The sequence below is a fragment of the Gymnoscopelus microlampas genome (genome assembly GCF_963454915.1).
Source record: "Gymnoscopelus microlampas genome assembly, chromosome: 15".
In the NCBI taxonomy this organism is placed as follows: Eukaryota; Metazoa; Chordata; class Actinopteri; order Myctophiformes; family Myctophidae; genus Gymnoscopelus; species Gymnoscopelus microlampas.
The window spans coordinates 20034091-20056108 of NC_139952.1; the positions used below are offsets into that span (position 1 = coordinate 20034091).

The 22018-nt window shown below is 42.2% G+C and overlaps 1 protein-coding gene across 6 annotated transcripts in view; it reads right to left on the reverse strand.

The window, feature by feature from the left end:
- Window positions 1–1728: 1728 nt before the first annotated feature.
- Window positions 1729–22018, reverse strand: part of pals2b (protein associated with LIN7 2, MAGUK p55 family member b) — a 34818-nt gene continuing 14528 nt past the window's right edge. For 4 of the 6 annotated variants that reach the window (XM_084079540.1, XM_084079541.1, XM_084079542.1 and 1 more), the window contains 11 exons: window positions 19170–19288; window positions 17983–18135; window positions 12529–12681; window positions 11309–11536; window positions 8022–8153; window positions 7790–7886; window positions 6774–6842; window positions 6514–6675; window positions 5450–5652; window positions 4138–4266; window positions 1729–3767 (listed from right to left, as the gene is read on the reverse strand). In XM_084079540.1, coding sequence (XP_083935666.1) covers window positions 3591–3767; window positions 4138–4266; window positions 5450–5652; window positions 6514–6675; window positions 6774–6842; window positions 7790–7886; window positions 8022–8153; window positions 11309–11536; window positions 12529–12681; window positions 17983–18135; window positions 19170–19286 — 1620 coding nt within the window. In that variant the 5' untranslated portion in view covers window positions 19287–19288 and the 3' untranslated portion in view covers window positions 1729–3590. The remainder of the gene's footprint in view (window positions 3768–4137; window positions 4267–5449; window positions 5653–6513; window positions 6676–6773; window positions 6843–7789; window positions 7887–8021; window positions 8154–11308; window positions 11537–12528; window positions 12682–17982; window positions 18136–19169; window positions 19289–22018) is intronic. The other 2 variants (XM_084079543.1, XM_084079539.1) reach the window with 1 other exon arrangement.

The following is a 22018-nucleotide window of genomic DNA, read 5'->3' on the forward strand; positions in this document are numbered from 1 at the left end:
GTTAAGAAAAAAAACACTGACAATCATCCCTAGGTTCTTTACATTTTCCTATGTTTGAGAAATGCAAATTATTTCCCTTTTTTTTGTTTTATTCAAGCAAACAGTTTCCAGGACACTCCGGTTGACTGTTTATTATCCTCATCAGTCATTGTTTTTCGTTTTTGTTATTTTTCTGTCATTGTAAGCCATGATGGAGAAGTGAAGTGACCAAAGTCTCTCTTGGCAAAGGCAGCACTGCACAGTCCTGTAAACTCAAACCTCCCCCGTAATTTGTGTAATTTGAGCTCAGGCTCTTTTGAGTTTCTCATTTTTATAACCACACCATGCCAAAACTGAATTTGCCGTCATTCCTTTTATGGTGAGTCTTTTAATGTCGCTGGTTTTAATGACAAATTTGTACTTTGTCACACCCACGTCGCTCGACACAAATGGTGTATTTTCTGAAGAAATTTAAAAAAGTATTTTCAACGCTTTTTCCGTTAAACGGATCATTTTTGTTGTGCGACATGGCGTGCAACAAAGTATAAGTTAAGACTAAGTACAGATCCACTGCTAAGCTCCTTGTCCTTGTTCACATTTGTTGTAAAGTATATGCGTAAGCTTTGGTTTCTATTTTACATTTCCTTTTTTCTTTGTTTTTGTTAACAATTATGCTTACAAACACAAGATATGCTGTAAACCCTGTTAGGAAATAATGTGAATACGTATCACTTAATGTAGTTCACTCTTTGGCTTGACTGTAAGATGCGTTAATAAAGATGTAAAGTTCTCCATTTACCTTGTGATTTGTTTTCTTTCATTTGTAATTATTTGGGTTTGGGTTAGAATATATTTTTATTTTAAACGATGAAAGTAAACTAGAAAAGTGCCCTCCTTGAGTGCAGGTCTCCACCAGGCCCCGGTTGCCTACCCAGGGCCCGCAAACTTTGGAAGGCCTTATAAACGAATGGAATGAGAAATATGAATGAGAAGACTGACCTGAGTGTACTGTTTATATGATGGTGATCAAAAACTGAAAAAGTCAAATGATCGATACAGCTTGCGGCCAGTCAAAGATAGCATAAAGGATAGGATACTGGCATCACAATCTACAAGTGTGTAGCCAGTAGGGGCCCTGGGCTTACGGTAGTGTGCTTCATTCATCAAGTGTAGACTGGTCAGTGCAGGTTAAAAGCCTGTCGAGGGAAAGTGTCACATGATGCAGTTCAAATACCACATGAGTCTGAAGCCATCCACTACATTAGTGGTTCTCAAACATTTTCATATCGAGGACCCCCAAATTGATAAGTAAATTGGTCGTGGACCTCCATGGGTAAAGATTTTGTGCCATGGAACCAAGAGATGATTTGTTAAACATTAAAAAAAATTATTCCCAATAATTCCAAACTTCAAGATTTTGACATCTTTCAAAAATGGCTGAGCTACAAGCTCATAGCTGTAGATCAGCTTTCATTGAAAGGCGAAGTAAAAAAAACAGGTGTCAAGTGTTGAACTGATTGATGCTACATTTACTATTAATTATTACCATCAATTAATAATTAAGAGATGATTAATGTTATTGAATGTTACACACTGATCACAAAAGGGACTTGTTTGTAAGACTGATTAAACTTTATTCACTGTAACATTTTCTGAATGAAATGTAATGACAATCTGTTGACATGGCTGATGTGAAAACATAAAAGACAGGGTTATTTATTTGGAACAAGTGGGACAACATCACCGTTATTTTTAAATGTAATATTTTTTATTATTTTCAGTGTTGACTATAATCCAACTTCCTCTATTAAATTAAACAATTGAAATGTTGATCAAAATTAACAGTGAAATTCAAACTATCAGGAATACAAGTAGGGCTTTGGCATACTGTGATACTGTAGAAAAGGATGTGCTGTGAGTGTATGGGAACAGTCATTGTGCCACATTCACAATGTAAAACATTGGCTTATGTAGATAAAAGTGAATAATAAAGCCTGACTTATACTTCGCCGTATGATGGTGTTGCACGCTGAAAATAGATGATCTATAGCACAGACTAGGGGTTTGAATCCTCCAGTGTGTCTGGCTTGGCTGGGTGTTCCAACAAACTGGAGGGTTCCATGCTCGAGGGTGGGAAGCCAGGCGGGGAGGGAGACCTCTGTCACTGCATTAGTGATTCCTACTGGTTGGTAGGGTGCCTGTCAATGGGGACATGGACTGGGAAGAATATCGTGTACCTCCGTTGACATGGTGAAACTACTCACTGTCGGGTGACAAGAAGTGGACTGGTGCTGTCGCGTGTATCGAGGTTGACACATGCTCGCCTACTCCATCCCTAACAAACCAACCAGTACGGGTCAGCAGTGACACAGGACTACAGTACAAGGGGACTTAGGAATTGATAGAATGACTTAATGGGAGATAAAAGGGAAAAAACGATTACAATAATTTAAACATGTAAATGCAAAACTGCCGTTCTACAAGCTCACGTGGTGCACAACACCATTGTTCGACGGAGTAAATTGAAGCGATAGGATTCTGTGATTGCCCCGTTTTAGACCGACTAGGAGACAACAGGGTAACTCAAAACAAAGGATCATGGGTGACAAAACGCTATGACAAAACTACAGATTTTTACCACACCTAAATTCAAAAAGACACATCTAATCAAAATGAAAGGTTAACAGTCAAAGTGATTTGATCCCAATGTGGTTCATCGCATACTCAATGAGAAATGTTAACCAATTAAAATCCCGTATAATCTGTTGACCGGGGTCCCCCAGGGACATTTTGGGGGATAATTCGCCAAATATTCGCCTATTATGGCGGGCCCAGAATAGGGAAGTGGTTAAAGGGCAGGGTCATTTTCAAGCAATTTTTCCTGGTTATAATCCAGTGCACATCCAGGATTAAATAATCTGGGGTCAGCTACTTAAACACAGGACATTTAATTTATAGGGTAAAAAAAGAAAGAACACTGCTTCACAGATGTAATAAACTAGCTCTTGTGGCTATGGTGTGGGATGCTAGTGGGTTTCTTTGGCTGTACTGCTCAAAGTTATGTAATCAGTTGTTTCTCCTTGTCTCCGCTTTCGACTGTGATGGTGACGTGAACTATAAATTAACTATCAAGGTGTTGATAAAGGTAAAATGACATTTGCATTAGCATTTGGTCTCAGGGTGAAGACAACTACAGAATCAAACATAACAGCAATAAATTAATTACAAAATATGGCCTCAATTATTTGGCCAGATGCTTATTTCTTTTTTGTCAGAATTGCGCATTGGAGTGAATAAAAAGATCTTTCATAAAAAGTTACAAACACTAAAATAAATAAGCACTCTTTCCCTTTCAGTTTTGAGTAGAAAAAATGTTGCATGGTAATGCAAAGCCTGATGGGAGAAAAGGAGCAACAAGAGAGAAGTACTTCTTTTCTTTTTCTTTTGTTTTGGCAGAAGTATCTCCCTTGAAAAAGCCTCCTCTTCCCCTCTCTTCTCCTTTCCCCCGGCCTCACAGTCAAACACACACACACACACACACGCACACGCGGTTGGTCAGCAGGACCTGGTCAGAGTGAGCGGTGTGGGTTACTGGTAGTGCTGGTGGTTGGTCAGTACACCCAGTTGACTGGGACCCATTGGGGCTCTGAGATCAGTTTGTCCACAGCGGCCTGTAACGTCTCGAAAGCCTTGTCCAGGTTGTCATTGACGATGGTCAGGTCAAAGTAGTGGTTGTAAGCCCGCTGGATACGTGCGCTCTCATCCACGGTCTTCCTCAGGTCCACATCCTAGCAGCACACACAGGACAGGTTAGTGTGTGTGAGTGAGTTCCATGGCAAATTGGTACTATCGATTAGTCACCCCATGGAGACTTGAATTCATGGTTATTTTTTGTTTTCGCCGCATTCTTAAGCCAATAATTTGATGACCGGCAGCTGTTCCGGTAGGAGTTTCCTTTGTGTCTCCTACCGGAACCGCTGCCTACCGGTCCACTGGTCATCAAATTATTGGCTTAGGAATGTGACAAAAACAAAAAAATATCCATGAATTCAAGTCTCCATGGGGTGACTTATCGATAGAAAAAAAGTATTTCTTTGGGTGAACTATCCCTTTAAGTATTATATGCAAATATATAAATGTGCAACAGTGTTGACTGACCGTGAGTTGTTTGGTGGTAATGCCCGCATCCACCACGGCTTTGTGCATGCCCTTGAGAGTCTCAAACTCTGGCGCCGCAATGAATACCACATAGGGCATGAACTCTGCTGTCTTCAGCACCTTCAGAGCCTGGAGAGACACCGCAAGACACATCAGAGCCAAGGCACACAGGTATCTCTGTAATGCTGTATGGTTTCATGTCTCTACAAAAACTGTGTAAAAGCACACACACCCCTACAATAAATCTTAGTACTGGACAGTACAATGGTACAAGAAAAACGGGACAAAAAAAGTTTGAATGGACTAGAATGGATTGATATTACAGCGACGTTTTGAGTATACAATAACCTCTTCATCCTGATTTGATGAACCCCTAAAGCAGTCAGCTTCTGAACTAGGGGTGCAACAGTTAATCGAACTAATCATTTAATATATTATTTTAAAAAATCATATGGATTTGAATAAAATCTTGAATAATTTACGTTTTTTTGTGTAAAACTTTCAAAAAAAGTTCAAATACTCATAATGCTTTATAAGAAATCAATACACATAAAAGCATTTTATAATGACTTATAAGCTCAAGTATCATATTTCATAATTACTGGTCACTCAAAGACTTTTTCCTTTGACAAGGATCATAGTGTATTATAAAACACTGATCCTTGCTAAAATTATAATTTATAATTGTGAAAGTATTGTAGATCAACCATTTTCCACTAGTGTACAACAAATTATAATGCTGATTTGTTTATATAGAAATATAGAAATATTTTTAAAACTACGCTTCTCGATTATTAGAATAATTGAAAATGTAAACAATAGAAGAAGGAGACACACACACATCCAAGCCAAAGAGTTGGGAAAGTACTGAGCGAAAAACGGTACAAGCGAAAAAAAGACAAAAAATGCCCGCACACCGTTGGGCTCCAGTTCACAGGAAGAATCTATTGCATCCACAATGTGCCTAGTTACGTTCCATCACACTAGAGTCTGATTAATTATTGCACAAAGTCTGATAAAGAGTGTGAAACATCACTGGGCACTATGTGGGTGCAATAAATTATTTGTTTTTAGCTATTCTGAACACTCACAAGCTCACAACGTGACGCGTTACGTTACGTTGTGAGCTTCTCGATTGGCTATTTTCAGCGAAAGCTTTCCCCTCAATAACAAAAGCAGAAAAGACACTAGCATAGTGTACTTGAGGAACTCAACAATATGGGGTTCAAGTAGTTAACCACAAGCCATCATTCCCCGTAGCCACTTTGTAAAATACACAATCTCGCCCGATTGCGACCGTTTGGTCTCGAACCTGTGGGTTGACGTCCAGGATGCAGGTGCGTCCCGCATTGACCACCTCATGGATGGAGTCGATCTTGGTGCCGTACAGGTTGGCGTCGTACTCGCCGTGCTCCAGGAAGCGTCCGGCCTTCACGTCCACCTCCATCTCCATGCGTGAGGTGAAGTGGTAGGTGTTGCCGTCCAGCTCGTCGTCACGGGGACGCCGCGATGTGACTGGTGGAAAACTTTTTAATTTAATTACGTTTAAAAGGCCCAGTCACTGATACAAAATGTAAACGACTAGCTTCACCCCATAAAAAAGATATAATTCTCAGTTCTTGATAGGTCTAACGCTATGGATACAGATACATGATTTCTAAACTGAAGAGGAACTGTAATTTGCTTTATTCTGGGACTATAATAGGGTTTGTTTATATTTGCAGGGTTTGTGGTTGTGTTTGGAGTTACAGACGTTTAGAAATGGACCAATATTCTGATTTATGATAAGAAAATTCCAAATAGGATATTTTACCATTTACAAATCAAACACACACAAATGTATGTCAGTATAATCAATTATCATGCCAAGGACCCCCAGATGTATATGTATTTAAGCGTTCTAAATGATTCCAAATTTGTAGTTTTTCAAGATTTGTAAAACATTAAAAAAAAATCACACCCAGTGTGAAGAGAGTGGTGCCTTTGAAAGTGTAACTGGTTGCATCCGCAACAATCAGCAACAATATGTTGTCACGTGACACGTGACAACGTACGACGGACATACGACGGACATACGGACGGACGGACATACGGACACACGGACAAAGTCAAATGTAGGAGTGGTTGGCACCACTCAAAAAGCTGATCTATAAGCTGACAACGCGCCACACCGTGATGCATTGTGAGCTTGTGTATCTGCTATTTTTGAATAGCCAAAGTATAAAATGGGGTTAAAGTGGTTAAAACTGATTTTGATGCAATGTTAACAAATGTTTCTGGGGACCGCCTGGAACCCCTTCAAGTACCCCTGGGGGTCCCCGGACCCCACTTTGAGAAGCACTGCAGTAGACCACGGTAGAGGTGTGTTGTACTCACAGGGGATGGTGGTGCCAAATCGCGTGGGGTGGAGGACCACCAATCGGTTCTTGAGGCTTCGACGGCCAACTCCCTGGGCACCAATCAGAACCAAGGTCTTCCTCTGGAATGGCGGCATCTTGGCCACCTCCTCATAGATCTGCAGCTCATGTCTGTCGAACTCTACCCAATCACAGGGCAAATGAAAGAGCCATCAGCCAATCATTTCATGCAGATTCTGAAGATGTCAACCAACGAGAGGGCAGAGCTGGAACGCTTACCTGCATTCTTGGCTGTGAGGTACATCATCTTTTTCTTTTTCTTTCCAGTTATTGTTCCGCACAGGATCCCTATGACACACAAACCAACAGTAACCATACACTCCTGTGCTGAAATATATGTCATTACACCAGTTGGCCAGAAGGGGTCAGACAGTGTCTCTTAAATGACTAGTCCGGCTTGGTCTCAGTGAATCCTTCACTGTACAGACACAGCAAAGTGAAAAATTGTAATGAAAAAACAAAGATTTATAATAATAATGCAGGGGTTTAATAATAGTTTTAAAATTGAAATGCTTCAATTAAAAAAATGAAAAAATAAATAAAAAACAGTTCAACTAAGTATCATAATCATCATTCATGCTTTCATAAAAAACAGTATTCTCACCCAAACATAGTAAAACCTAATAAAAATGTCAAGGTGACATTCATTCAGAGAAAGGCAGGTACTAGGTATTTAGCAGCTTTTTAAATAGTTTCAGGAGTTTGGCTCTCTGATATCTTTAGGAAAGTTTGTTCCATAGTGTGGGTGCATAATTCGAGAATGCTGCGTGTCCAATTTTCTTTTTGGCATGGTTTTGCATATGTAGTAGATGCAATGGAGGACCTCAGACCTCGTGAGGAAACATAAGGTAGCAGGGAGTCAGTAATGTATGCTAGGCCAAGCAGTAAATGCGTAGGAGGACTTAAAAATCGATTCTGTATGCCACAGGGAGCCAATGCAGTGTGGTGTGGTGCAAGACTGGGGTGATGCGTTCTCTCTTTTTTAGTTTTTTGTTAGCAGTCTTGTGGCAGAGGATGGAACAACTAATTCTTAAGCCCTATAACCACTTAGTTGCTATATATACACTAGCTTGTAGATCTGCAATTTTGGCTACTTTTGGAAAATGTTTGCCTAGACTCTAGAGTATAATGACTTAAAAAGGTCCCTGAGGTCCCAAAATAGAGACCTCAGGATGAAAGTGGCTAAAGGCAATGAAGACGAGGCATGCCATTATGAGAAGTGTGTGTTGATGTACCTGATCCCTCAAAATCTCGAGGGACGAAGGCTTTCCTCTTCTCCTCCAAGAACTGACTGGGTATTAGACCTGTGGCACTGCCCACCACTTGGCATGCCTGGTACAGGACAGAAAGGCACACCTCAGATGCAATCATACCACTCCCTGATAACCGTGGAGTCACAGAATACTGTATGCCTGTGCTTAGTTAAATGTCCGTGAAAACACATCCTACCAGTTTGTGACGACTCACCTGCCACCAGTTTGGGTCCTCTCTATTGACAATCTGAAGGACGTCGCCTCTCTTGAATGACATCCCCGCCTCTCGACACGGGATCAGATTGTCGTGGGCCGGGTCATAGTCAAAGTGTGGTCGCACATAGACCTGTGAGGAAGACATGACAAGAAAAGACTCTAAATCCGGACGACATGACATAACATCGGTTCTCAAGTAGGCCAGCTTTAGAATAACATCATTCTGTAGTTTGTCTCTGGGTTTGAAATAATATGAGTGCATCTTTTCACCTTTGGGTGTAGGATTACAGATATATGGAACTCTTTGGTAAGCACCACAAAATAGAAGAAACCTACAGAATGCATCTACTTTATCTATCTATTCATCTGTCTATGGGACATTGAGGCGTTTCTTAAAACAACGGATAAGTCCCATGTTTGGATACAAACTCTGGGGAGTGTACGAAAAGAAAGAATAAAGACAAACACACACACATGCACATGACTGCGATATGCGAGGGGTGAAGGTCAGTCACTCAGGCATTCAGACATGCAGTTACGGTGACACTTTCACACCCATTATATCGAGTGTCCTGACACAGCTGTTTGCACCATGCCAACAGCAGGCATTTGCCAAGCTGGCTAAGTAGTTTTGGCCAATGCATTCGCTAAAACAAGCAGCAAGAGGAAGCAATAAAACACGGCAGTAAAGCATACTGCGTAACACGCCCAGAGCCAGAACGCAGGCAGGGATTTGACATTGCGTTCCATTCAGTTCTTCTGCGGTTACAGTCAGTTAAAGGCTCATTAAAATTCCTGTTCCTCATTAAGTGTATCCTAAATCTTCGGATAGATAGATTTCGTACACTGCTATTCATTACGAATATTAGCTTTTTTATTCGTTTCCCCTACAGTGTAGTAGGCCTACACTGTAGAAGACAAGTCAACTCTGAAGGGGTAAAAAACCCTTTCAGAGTTCAATGGACACTCTTTTTTTTGAGTGATCTCAAGATGACAGAAATGACATGTACAGTCTGTGCGAGAAGGCTTGAGTACAGACAGTACGAAAGAGAGGAAATACAGAGAGTTTGACCTAGATAGCTGCTGGGGTGTTATTAATAGGGCTCTCAGGGTTGATGTGGTGGTGATCGGGAGCTGCCTACGGGACAAAGCAACCCGTCCTGTACGGCACTACCACCCAGCATGTGCAGCTGTTACATAAGCGGCCCGGGTTTGCATGTGTGAATGCCCCATTGGTTCCCATGCCAGACATTATCTTTATGCAAAATAAAAAATACTCATTGTTAATACATCCATCTGCAACTCAGAGTCACTTAAGTGAGTTAAATTAACACACTTTTACTGTGTGAGCAGCTGCCGTTGCATGTGTGAGAGTGGGATTTGTGTGCTCCTTTGGTGAAGGTCATTCAATAGTTTATTTTAATATACGAGTAGCCAAGAGTAAAATGATTTGGGTTTTCTTGGGTCCCCAATATTGTTGCAATAACAATAACAAAGACATATGTTTTGTGTGCATGGTTCCTACTTTTACAGTATAGGTGTTGACTGGTCATTCAGATGAAATACTCATCTGCAAGCAAGTGCGAGCTCGGAGAACAGAAGTGACATGAAGGTAGAGTCACATGATAGCTCTGAGGTTTAACGAGCGCACACCTTTGCACAAATCACATTGCCTGACTGGTATCCTGTACAGTATGTGAGTCATTCCCATCCAAGATAGGAATAAGAATGAATAGGAAAAACAACGTTCTAGCAAGCAGATACCAGTTGTGGTTTAACTGGGACAGAACGCATATCTATGATTACCACAATTTGTGATTAATTATAGTTGTAAGATTATGTACAGATACTGGGATGTGGGCCAAGCCTCAGGCATATTACACCAGTGGGTGTGCCTTCTCTCTGTGTGTGTGTGTGTGTGTGTGTGTGTGTGTGTGTGTGTGTGTGTGTGTGTGTGTGTGTGTGTGTGTGTGTGTGTGTGTGTGTGTGTGTGTGTCTGTGTGTGTCTGTGTGTGTGTGTGTGTGTGTGTGTGTGTGTGTGTGTGTGTGTGTGTGTGTGTGTGTGTAAAAAAAACAAATGACCTTATGGGGCCTTTCTCTGGTCCCCATGAGGGAAAGGGTCATGTTTATGGTTTTTTATGCTCTCCACCATGGAGACTAGGGGTTTAAAGCTAACGTGGTGCATCTGGCTTGGACGAGCGCTATGGACACAACTGACCACAAGGGAAGCTGCAGGGAGGGCAATGTGCGCCAGCAACTCCTAGCTGGGTCAGTGCCTCTCGCGGCCTGAATAGGAGGAGTAGGACAGAGGCGCTATGTCCTCTCGGTAGGGGCTCCTCACTGGCAGCTAGTAGGGTACAATAGCGGTGGCAATTATGTGTAGGAAGTGTTATGGCTGAATTGGGGTAAAAAAAAAAAAAAGGGGTAAACCTAATTGGCAGCTAAATTTCTTTTAATAATTGGGTTTGTGTTAGTGTTCAATTATGAAAAGATTCAGGTTGGGATTACGATTCGGCATGCAGGGGTTAGGATTAAGGATTTTGAGGTTGGGGTTAGGTTGAGGCAGCAGGTTAATTGTGTGTGTGTGTGTGTGTGTGTGTGTGTGTGTGTGTGTGTGTGTGTGTGTGTGTGTGTGTGTGTGTGTGTGTCCTGGGCATGACGTTAAACTGCCCCGTTGTAACTACAATCGTCAATGTAGTCGGTGCAGTGGATGCATTTGCAATTTCTGTGGACTATGTAGCTTGCATACAAGAAGACACTTCTCACCGGTGGAATCTACCAACAGCCGACGCTACCTCCCGGCCCCTCCCTCCCATGAACAGCTACCGGGAAGGCGAGGCAACAGACCCGGTGGCCTTCCAGTGGTATGTCAGTCCGCTGTCGGAATAGCAATGGGTGGACTTCCAGGCCCATGAGAACAACTACAGAGAGCGCTTTAACACCAAGCAGCAGTGCAAGACTAAGAAGTTTGTTTCCTCTGGTGATCCAGCCAAGGACATTATACCCACGGACTGTTTGTTGGAGGGTTTTGACAACTTGGGATGCCCAAAGACCAGGCAGAAAGGCTGGCACAGGTATTGTGCTGTCTCTGCTGCCACATGTGGCGGAGCCGCCGCTACTTGGAGTGCTGAATGACATGCGTGTTGTATCATGAGGACATATCCATGAGTTTGTGAATGTAACCTTTACTGCACCTAAAATATTTGTGTCCCTGTATGCTTTCCCTGTGTGTGGACATAAATAAATTGTTAAACTGTGTGTGTGTGTGTGTGTGTGTGTGTGTACCTGTGGTGCGGCCGGTGCATCTCGGTAGCTGGGCAGGATCTTCAGGGTGATTCCTCCGCTGCAGTCTTTGAGCATCTCCTGCAGCTCGGTCGGGTTGTTGCCCACGTCCTTCCCGTTCACCTCCTTAATGATGTCACCCACATGCAGCAGGCCCTGCCTGTCAATCATCCCACCGTGGAGAATTCTGGCAATGACAAGGTCATCCTTCTCCACACGGAACGTCACACCCTGAGAGGAACAGACAGAATGGTTAATGACGCACAAAATGGATGTCTGATACAGGATAAATGGCTGTAAATGGTCTTAAACCACTTTCAACATGGCTACTTTTCTAGTCATTATAGGCGAACATGTTCAGAAGCTCACAACACCCCACGATGTGATGCGTTGGGAGCATTTTGTGAACAGCATGTCTATTTATTTTGTGAGATTGGCTGTTTATGCTATTCATCATAAAACAAAGTATATAGGGCTCAAATGGTTAAGTGGTCTTGTCTTGTTTGACACACTATAGAGTACCGAAGTCCTGACGTCACTCCCACTACCCCTGGGTCACAGCGTTATTTTTGGTATTGGAATTCCCATAGGCAAATCTTAGATTAGCTTCATATAAGAACTGCGTTCCAAAAATAAACAATCCACCCCGGCGATCCTCCCTTCCCTTTCCCTCTGTGTACAGTAAACCATTGTGATTGTGATCGTGTTGATGGTGCAGTATCATCATGCGGAGCCACATGTTCACTTGTCAGCTCATGATGACTCAGTTGGTCATTCGCATAGCTTCCACACTCAAACCCTCCAGTCAAAATGGTAGGACGCCAATTTTATAAATGCCATTTGTAACATTCTTTCTTTTAGCCTCAACTCTAAAGCATAAGTTACACTTAGTTGTGGGCAAGCTGTCAATGCATCGTGAGCTTGTAGATCTGGATCAATCAGAATCTTTTCCTAATTGTAAGCCTAATTAAAAACAATCTATTTTAACCATAAAACATCCATTTCTCTCATGTGGACCGGGAAAATGGTCCTCACAACGTCTACTATACTTGTGGGTATATTTGGCCCTCACAAGTACAGTAATAGAAGTAAACACACAAGTAATACAAGTGTGCGCGTGTGCTCACACACACACACACACACACACACACACACACACACACACACACACACACACACACACACACACACACACACACAGAGAGAGTTTTCCTGCTCCTCACCAGTGGCTCTCCGGCCTTCTTGCGGATGCCAATCATGCGCACGGCGTCAGCCTGCATCAGGGCGCTGTTCACAGCCGCGTCATTGGTCACCTCAGCCGGGGGCGGGACATCGTAACACTTGGAGGCCACAATGTCATGCGCCTCCAGAAGAGACTGCAGAGAGAGAGAGAACCGCAAAAAGAGAGACAAAGATAATTAAGACATAGGGCCAGACACATCATTCCAAGTAAATTAGGAACAGATGTTGAGAGGTGAGTGAACAGAGTATACAGAGATAGTTTTTTCCTTTATGTTTCCATTATAAGGAGAACCACCACTGAAGGTGGGGTACATCGTATAAAAACTCAAGAAGAAGTTTTGTCCTGAGACCACAAAGTGGTTCAACATGGCGCTGTTGTGTTGTTCTACCGTCTGGTTCCAGTGTCATGACCTCAGCTTGACCAATCCTAAACTACAGCACCACTAGCTAGTTCCTCCCATGGGTTCCCAGAACTCACTTCAGTACTGCCTCCTGCGCAGGGCCCATGATAAACAAGTCCATGACCTCATACAGTCAACACATGATGTCATGCAATGGTTGTCATTTGTGGTCCCAGGATCCTAGACTACTATGTTAACTACTGTTATTCTATTCAATCAGGTTGTTAACTGGCTCTCAATTGTGCTATTTAGTTATTCTGTCAAGGGTTTTAATTGTGTTCCACCTGGTGTCCCAAGTGTTCATTAATCCCTGATGAAATGCCTACAGTGAAACTCTGGGTCCCCAGGACTATAACTGTCACCACATGACGTAGACTAGAACTGTCACCACATGACGTAGACTATAACTGTCACCACATGACGTAGACTAGAACTGTCACCACATGATGTAATGCATCTCTCTGTTTCCCCTCCATTTGTCTCTCTGTAGGTCAACGGGGTCTTATCCTTAAGCTTACAGCATGGACCGCTCTGATTGGTGGGGAGGCTTTGCCTGGCTCAGCTATCTAACTGGTATTGGTCGTGGCAGTGTACAGTACATTCTCCTCGATCCCACCACCTGCTAGGCCCAGGGAGGTTTGTGCTCTAGTCTAGTGTAGTAGGGTCGTCCACGACTGTAAATACAAGCAATAAACTTGATTTTGGCTTGATTTTGTCTTTGTAAAATTTACAGAAAGTCCCTTTCCACATGTTCCCATGTGTGGAATAAATAAATCCTTAGAAAAAAACATTAAAAAAACAAGGCAGGGCGGAGGAACACTGGTTTTACATCACTCAACATCCCTGCATGCTTCCTCGTTGTGACTAATGCATGTATTTAGTGAGGCTGTGATCGAGTGAAAATCATTTCTATCAAAGAAAAAAGCATAAAAGGAGGGCTGCAGTCTTAAAGTCTGTGAAGGATAAAAGCAGTCTAGGAAGGTGCTCTTTGGTTAGAAAAGAAAGGAGCCTTCACAGTAAAAACAAAACAAAACAGGGTAGCCTACTCTTCCAAAAGGGTTTAAAAAACTGTAATATAAAGGCTAGTTCATCTTTGAACAATTATACAAACAAGCCAACATGTTTCGGGCTTTATGGCCTTCTTCAGGGCATGCAGAATAGTAGGGGCTGCTAACCACAAAAAATGGCCAAATCGTTACGCGGTGGATAAAAGCACCAAATTTGATACAGATGTCCCTTGGGTCATCCTAAAACATCCTAGAAGGGGTGCCCAAAAAAATCTTAAACAGGAAGTGAGTTATGGACAAAATTCTAAATGGCCACCTAAACTGTTGACCGTTGACTCAAAAGACACCAAAAGAATCTCCAAAAAGCATAACATTTGGCACATATGTCCCTTGGGTCATCCTAAGACATCCTAGAAGGGGTGCCCAAAGGAATCTGAAACAGGAAGTGAGTTATTGACGAAATTGAAAATGGCCGCCTAGTGTTGTCGATTGACTCAAAAGACAACTAAAGAATCTCATAAAAGCATACAATTTGGCACACATGTCCCTTTGGTCACCCTAAGACATCCTAGAAGGGGTGCCCCAAAATTTTTTAAACAGGAAGTGAGTTATTGACACATTTTAAAATGACCGCCTACAGTGTTATCGATTGACTCAAAAGACAACGAAAGAATCTCATAAAAGCATACAATTTGGCACACATGTCCCTTTGGTCACCCTAAGACATCCTAGAAGGGGTGCCCCAAAACATTTTAAACAGGAAGTGAGTTATTGACACATTTTAAAATGACCGCCTACAGTGTTATCGATTGACTCAACAGACAACTAAAGAATCTCATAAAAGCATACAATTTGGCATACATGTCCCTTGGGTCATCCTAAGACATCCTAGAAGGGGTGCCTGAAATGATCTGAAACAGGAAGTGAGTTATTGACTAAATTGAAAATGGCCGTGTACAGTGTTGACAGATGATGCAAAAGACACACAAGCATGACATTTGGTACAAATGTCCCTTGGGTGATCTGAATGCATCTTAAGGGGTGCCCAAAAAAGTTTTAATAGTCTCTCAATGGAAAACACTCCTTCCCCACGGGCTGCACTGCTACAACATTCAAATCGAGCAGTTTGCCAATCTGGCATTTGGTCCAGAAGCCTGAAAGCTATGCAATCTCTACCATCTCCTGACAAATATGGATGGATTAAAGTCGCTGATTCGTGGACACCTTTATGGACACTCTTGCCAGAGGCTGCCAAAGTTTGTAGAGAACTCAAGTGTGGCTGCAAAGCTGAGCCCTTCTGTTCGAAAAAGTGTAGATGCCGGGATGCTGGGTTACCTTGCAGAGCATTATGCCAATGTGCTGGTATTTGCGAAATGGCACACATGAATACATGTAGTTACTAAACACTAATCACAAAAAAACAGTAATGATCAAGAAGAAAATACATGAGAAGATAGAGTGTAAAACCAGCAAGAAGATGTAGAGTGCAAAATAAATAAGATGCAGACAGTAAAATAAGAATATGCAGAGTAAGATAAGATGCAAAGTAAAATAAATAAGAATATGCAGAGAGTTAGATAAATAAAAAAGATTCAAAGAGTAAAATAAAACAAATAATGCAGAAAGTAAAATAAATAAGATGATGTAGAAATGAAAACAGAAGGTACACTACAAAATACGGCAGGTTATGCACTGCATAACCTGTCGTATTGAGTCTGAATAATATGCAGACTGCCGTGGTCAACTGTTTAAACAGCCATTTAGAATTTCTTCAACATGGTCCCTTCCTAAAAAGTTTAATAAACAAGCAGACAAACAAATAAATAACCCCTTCTAGGATATATTAAGAAGCACTCAATGTACGTACCAAATGGTACACTTTTATGACGTCCCTTTATGTTTTCTTTTGTGTCAACTGCTTTAGGCCGTCACTTCCTGTTTAAAACCTCCTTGGGCACCCCTTGTAGGATGCGTTCAGATCACCCAAGGGACATTTGTACCGCATTTCATGCTTTTATGAGATTCTTTAGGTATCTTGCATCATCTTTCACACTGTAGGCGGCCATTTTCAATTTAGTCAATAACTCACTTCCTGTTTCAGATTATTTTGAGCACCCCTCCTATGATGTGTTAGGATGACACAAGGGACATATATGCCAAATTGTATGCTTTTTGGAGATTCTATAGGCTTTTTGAGCCAATCGCCAACACTGTAGGCGGCCATTTTCAATTTTGTCAATAACTCACTTCCTGTTGAAGACTTTTTTGGGCACCCCTTCTAGGATGTCTTAGGATGACCCAAGGGACATGTGTGCCAAATTGTATGCTTTTTGGAGATTCTTTAGTTGTCTTTTGAGTCAATCGACAACACTAGGCGGCCATTTTCAATTTGGTCAATAACTCACTTCCTGTTTCAAATTTTTTTGGGCACCCCTTCTAGGATGTCTTAGGATGACCTAAGGGACATGTGTGCCAAATGTTATGCTTTTTGGAGATTATTTTGGTGTCTTTTGAGTCAACGGTCAACAGTTTAGGTGGCCATTTTGAATTTTGTCCATAACTCACTTCCTGTTTAAGATTTTTTTGGGCACCCCTTCTAGGATGTTTTAGGATGACCCAAGGGACATCTGTATCAAATTTCATGCTTTTATCCGCCGCGTAACGATTTTTCACTTAGCAGCCCCTACTAGAAAGAGAGACACCACACAAGCCTATATACATATCCTAAGTACCATCAGCTCAATAACTCTCAGCTGAGGAAAATGGGATGGCCCAGGTCAACATCCACTCAGTGAAGAAGATCATATTTAGTAAAACACTATATTCATGCTTTGGAGATGTGCAGAGTGCAAGAAACTACCAGGACTTAAGGTAAGCTAGGTACGCTTAAAAAAGACATTACCTCAACAAAAAAACAAGATTTAGGAGAAAGGAAAAGCTGAATTACAGGCCTTTTACTTACAAACATACAGTACAACGACTGCCTTGATCTGGATATTTTATGCACTTTTGGTAATAATTTTTCCTTTCTCCTGAATGTTACCATTGTTAGAGCTCCTGTAACTTCACTCAAAAAACAAGATTTGTTGGGAATGGTTCTTTAAAGGACAACTTTGGTTTTTTTACAACCAAGGTTTATATTTTAGCTTGTAATTAAAGTAAATAAATGATGAGTGTAATTTTTTTTTCATTTACTGATTTCTATAGTTTTAGCATTTTTTGCGATATTTTTTACAGTGGGCGGGGGCATTCTGTCCGGTGGCTAAATATGCCTTTTTTACACAATAAAAAAGGTCCGGCTGTCTGAGATGGCCAGATGTGAGTTATTGGGGGCTAGAAGAGCTACTGTAAATAATAATAAAGAAAACGCCGGGTTAATGTGTTAAAAAAATACATATTTAGCCACCGGACAGAATGCCCCCGCCCACTGTGAAAACACAGTAAAAAAGATTGTGAAAATTGCTAAAACTATAGAAAGCAGTAAATTTAAATTTTTTAACACTCATCTTTTATTTACTTTAATTACAATCTAAAACATAAACATTGGTTGTAAAAAACCAAAGTTGTCCTTTAAGGTAAAGATACGGTGAGCTCGTTCATAAGATACACGTGCTTATAGAATGGTGGTCAAGGATCTGTTCACAATAGAGTTTTTAGTGATGTATGCAGAGTAACATTGAGGTTACATAATGATAAGAGATAACAGGCAAGTAACACCTTAAGTATACAGTATACAGTCTTGTGCCCCAAACAACATGTTGCACATCAAGTTATTCTGAAGTCCATCAGTATGTGTACTGCACGCTACCTGGCCCACTTAAGGTAACACAACAGCACAATGTGTGCTTTAAAATCTGGGACAGAGAGTCTGTCAGGAGTAGACCACCACACTTACCTAATTTTCACTAGGACATAAAAGTCACCTGTATACTTGTGTGCACGTGCATGTGTGTGTGCATGATTGTTTGTGCCTCTGTGTGTGTATGTGTGTGTGTGTGTGTGTGTGTACTCCCTGCACGTGTCTGACCTGGAAGTGAGGTTCCTGTAGGATCTTGCAGAGCTCCGTGGCGCTGTCGTCCTTCACGCGGAGGCCGTCGATGTCCCCGAGGATCTCCGTCACCAGCTCCATGTTGTTGTCCTGCACCGCCTCCAGCTTCACCTCCTCCAACTTCTCATGGGCCTGCGGATGGACGGACGGACAGACGGAGAGGGGCCAAAGGTTAGAACCCAAGAGGCGCTGTCCTCCCACTCACAGACGAGAAGGAGGCAAATTGTGAAGATATGAGAAGGGTTGTTAATTCTTGTGACTCTCTGTTAGTGTTAAGGTCATCTTTTCACACAGGGAGCAACATAAGTACGGATCCGCAGTTTTGCACAGCGTTTCTCATGTGAATACACAGACAGACAATCCCTTGCCGTTTTCTGTATTAGTTCTAGCAACATGAAATGCATATTACAGGCTATAACTTAAATTAGTTCAGTTAGTAAGAGTTGAGTTGAGTAGCCACTATATAGTTCTGTGTTTATCCATGGACTGATGTCGAATGGTGCTTCAGCTGTGTCAATTCATTGTTTTCCTGCGCATCATGTAGAAAAAGGTTCTTCAGCTCTTGTTGCGGACAGGCGTGTGTGTGAAACGAGCACGAACAAGACAATTTCATGTCGCCCACTTGCCGCTCAGCCTGTCAGATTGCCTGAGCCTCCCTACCTTCCCGCTTGCTTCTCATTGAACATGAATTACTAGGCGCGTCAGGAAAATCGAATCAAATCAAATAATGTATATAAATTACATTTAAATTCAGTTCATATCATTTGTGTGTGTGTGTGTGCGTGCGTGCGTGCGTGCGTGCGTGCGTGCGTGCGTGCGTGTGTGTGTGTGTGTGCGCTTGCCTTACTGTGGGTGTTTGCACAGGAGAGAGAAATACATTTGTGTGTAAGGCGCTACACTGTGTCCTGGACTGTTTGTGTGTGTTAGTCAAAGCGTTACTGTACCTTGGCACCTGGGCTATAGCAAGCAGCTGGAATCTGGATAGCTGTTTGGCCTAATTTATACTTTGTGCTATGATGGTGTCACTCTCCGACAGCAATTGATTTTCAAGCGACAAAAACATGTTTTCCGACAAAGTATAAATTAGGCCTTAGTCTCTGCTCTGTGCTCTCTCTCTCTCTCTCTCTCTCTCTCTCTCTCTCTCTCTCCTAAAGTGTGTGTGCTACCTTAGTGAGTGAACGCACAATGGGACTCTCCATGATGCCACGCAGGAAGAGCAGGTCAATGTCTTTGGCTCCCGTTGAGGCGGGCAGCTCGTCCAGGTTATCCAACACCTGCTGCATGGCTGTGTGGATGGATGGAGTGAGAGAGATAAAGACAGACAATTGGGTTAACTGTGTAATGTAATACAAGGCACAGTTCAAATTAGTTGTAAAGGATATTATTGTTATTATTACTGTTACAAAAGTATTATAGTACACACAATGACAGCCTACTAATCCACCGTAGCAAAATGATAAAAAGTACCAGTGATCACTGTTTTGAAAGAATGCTCAGACTCCCTTTCCTCAAACAGAAACCAGTAAATCAGTCAGGTCCACAGTAGCGTCTTCCTCTGTGTCCTCTGTAATATATAAAATTTCAAATCCAGCGCTCGTCTTCACCATCGAGGTTTAGCACAATAAGACATGTCCACGCATAGCGTGAACACAAGACCAGGGATTTAGTGTCTTTAGTTTGGCACCAGATGAAAGTCCCTTGGTCAGAGTTGGTCAATACCCACATAGCCTATATTGATCTTTCAAACGGCTTCTGGAACAAATAAGTCAAGTTCAAGTGTAAATCCATTGACAACCGAAGCAAATTCTGTTGATTCAACCAAGCCAGTTCATCCAAGCAGACTCTCTCGACACAGTTTAATCAACAAATTAACTCTCCTTCGATCTTCTCATTTTCTCAAAGTGCCCTGTGCTGTCCACAGAGAAAGAGAGAGAGGTGTGGAGTGGACTCGGCAGGTATCAGTTAACCCCTTAATGCCATGGTCTCAACCCCTATTTAAGCCTATGTAAGACCCTTAAAGCCTAGAGATCGCATGTGTATGTGAATGTGTATACTATGTGCTCTAGTGCTTATGTGGCTGGTAGATGTGTCCTGTCAGCAGTAACAAATGATTAAACCACCACCAGGTGATTTCTACTTTTCTGTCTGTCGGTCTCTCTTGTTGTGAAGATGTATTGCATTGCTAGCCTGCAATTAGACTTGGTTGGGACTTTGACTCATGTTCCACCTGAAATCAACAAGTAGGCTAACACTCGAAAGGACTTTTCTTATTAAATCAGGTCGGACTGTTTTGAAAAATTAGGGACACGTCCCCTGCCATGTTGACTCCTGCTGTCATGAAAGCACAACATGGAATACTGGTAACATTATAAGTGGCCATACAATTTTACCCACATTAACCCTGGCGTCCCTATTTAGGGCAAAATTAAGCTTATCAAAAAGTTTCACAATTTTTCAATTATGTTAACATTTTTCAAAAATAGCTACAAGTTGTGAGCTTGCAGATGGGCTATTTTCGAATAGCCTAAGTATAAAATTGGGCTTAAGTGGTTAAACACAAAAGGTTGCAACCATCTGCAAGACATTTTTCCCCAACATGTAAAAGGCATATTTTCCCCCCAAGAATGATACAGCATGTTGTCCTGAGCTTGTAAATAATAGATGTCTCTTTCACAACGCAATGTTCTGAACTGAATGTTCATAGGACATATCATGTGGCGTACTAAAGAGAAGACTGTACATGTCTAGGTGTCTCACAGTGCACCCCTGAGCAATATAACTGTATGAATAAGAGCAGAGTGAGAGAGAGAGACAGAGAGAGAGAAAGAGAGAGAGACTAGGGGGAAGCAACAAATCACCTCACAGCACAAGGAGGACCGGCTATGGCTTAACTATCTTGAAATTATAGCAATATTGTCTGACACTACACACACACACACACACACACACACACACACACACACACACACACACACACACACACACACACACACACACACACACACACACACACACATATACACTGCATAAACAGTAAAGCTGCACTCAACATCCAGCCTTAAATATTTATGCTGCTTTAAAGACAAGGGTGGCAGTTTAAACAGCCCAGAAGGCTGTTAACCCATAACGACTAGATACACAAAAACACATAGCCAGTAGCCACTCTTACAGTATATATCCATCCATGTACTGTATCTCTCTAACTGTCTGTAAGATATATACTGTAGATAGGATAGATATGGAATATTTCCTAGAGAACACATGTATGATCACGCACAGGACACTGCAAATATTGTGTCAAATATAAAGTCTTACAGCTGTTTTGGGTATGCACCAACAGACAAAACCATGTGCAAACACAAAAACAGCCATTGCACCACCCACTTAATTGCAATGCTGAGACCCACCACACGAACGCACGCGCGCTACGCGCTTGTGTTTTTTTTAACATTCTTTTATTTGTTGAATCACATACAGAAATCAACATTGTGTACTTTCCACACAAGAAAACTGAGTTTCTACACATAACTCTGTGTGTGTGTGTGTGTGTGTGTGTGTGTGTGTGTGTGTGTGTGTGTGTGTGTGTGTGTGTGTGTGTGTGTGTGTGTGTGTGTGTGTGTGTGTGTGTGTGCGTGCGTGCGTGCGTGCGTGCGTGCGTGCGTGCGTGCGTGCGTGCGTGCGTGCGTGCGTGCGTGCGTGCGTGCGTGCGGGTCTCACATGCAGCTGCCATGGACATAATGTCCTCATGTTCTTTGAAGGAACCATATAGACATAATGACATCATGCATATGTGACATACTGTAGGAGACAAATGCGCGTGTGCACACGCGCACACACACACACACACACACACACACACACACACACACACACACACACTGTCTGTGTGCTCTACCCTGACCTTTGACCTCCCAGTCAGATCTTGTGTCCCCAAACCACAGGAATGTTTGCTCCTCTCAGCTCGCTCCTCCGCCCCACACACGTGTACTGGTGTGTACATTTACTCCCAACCACA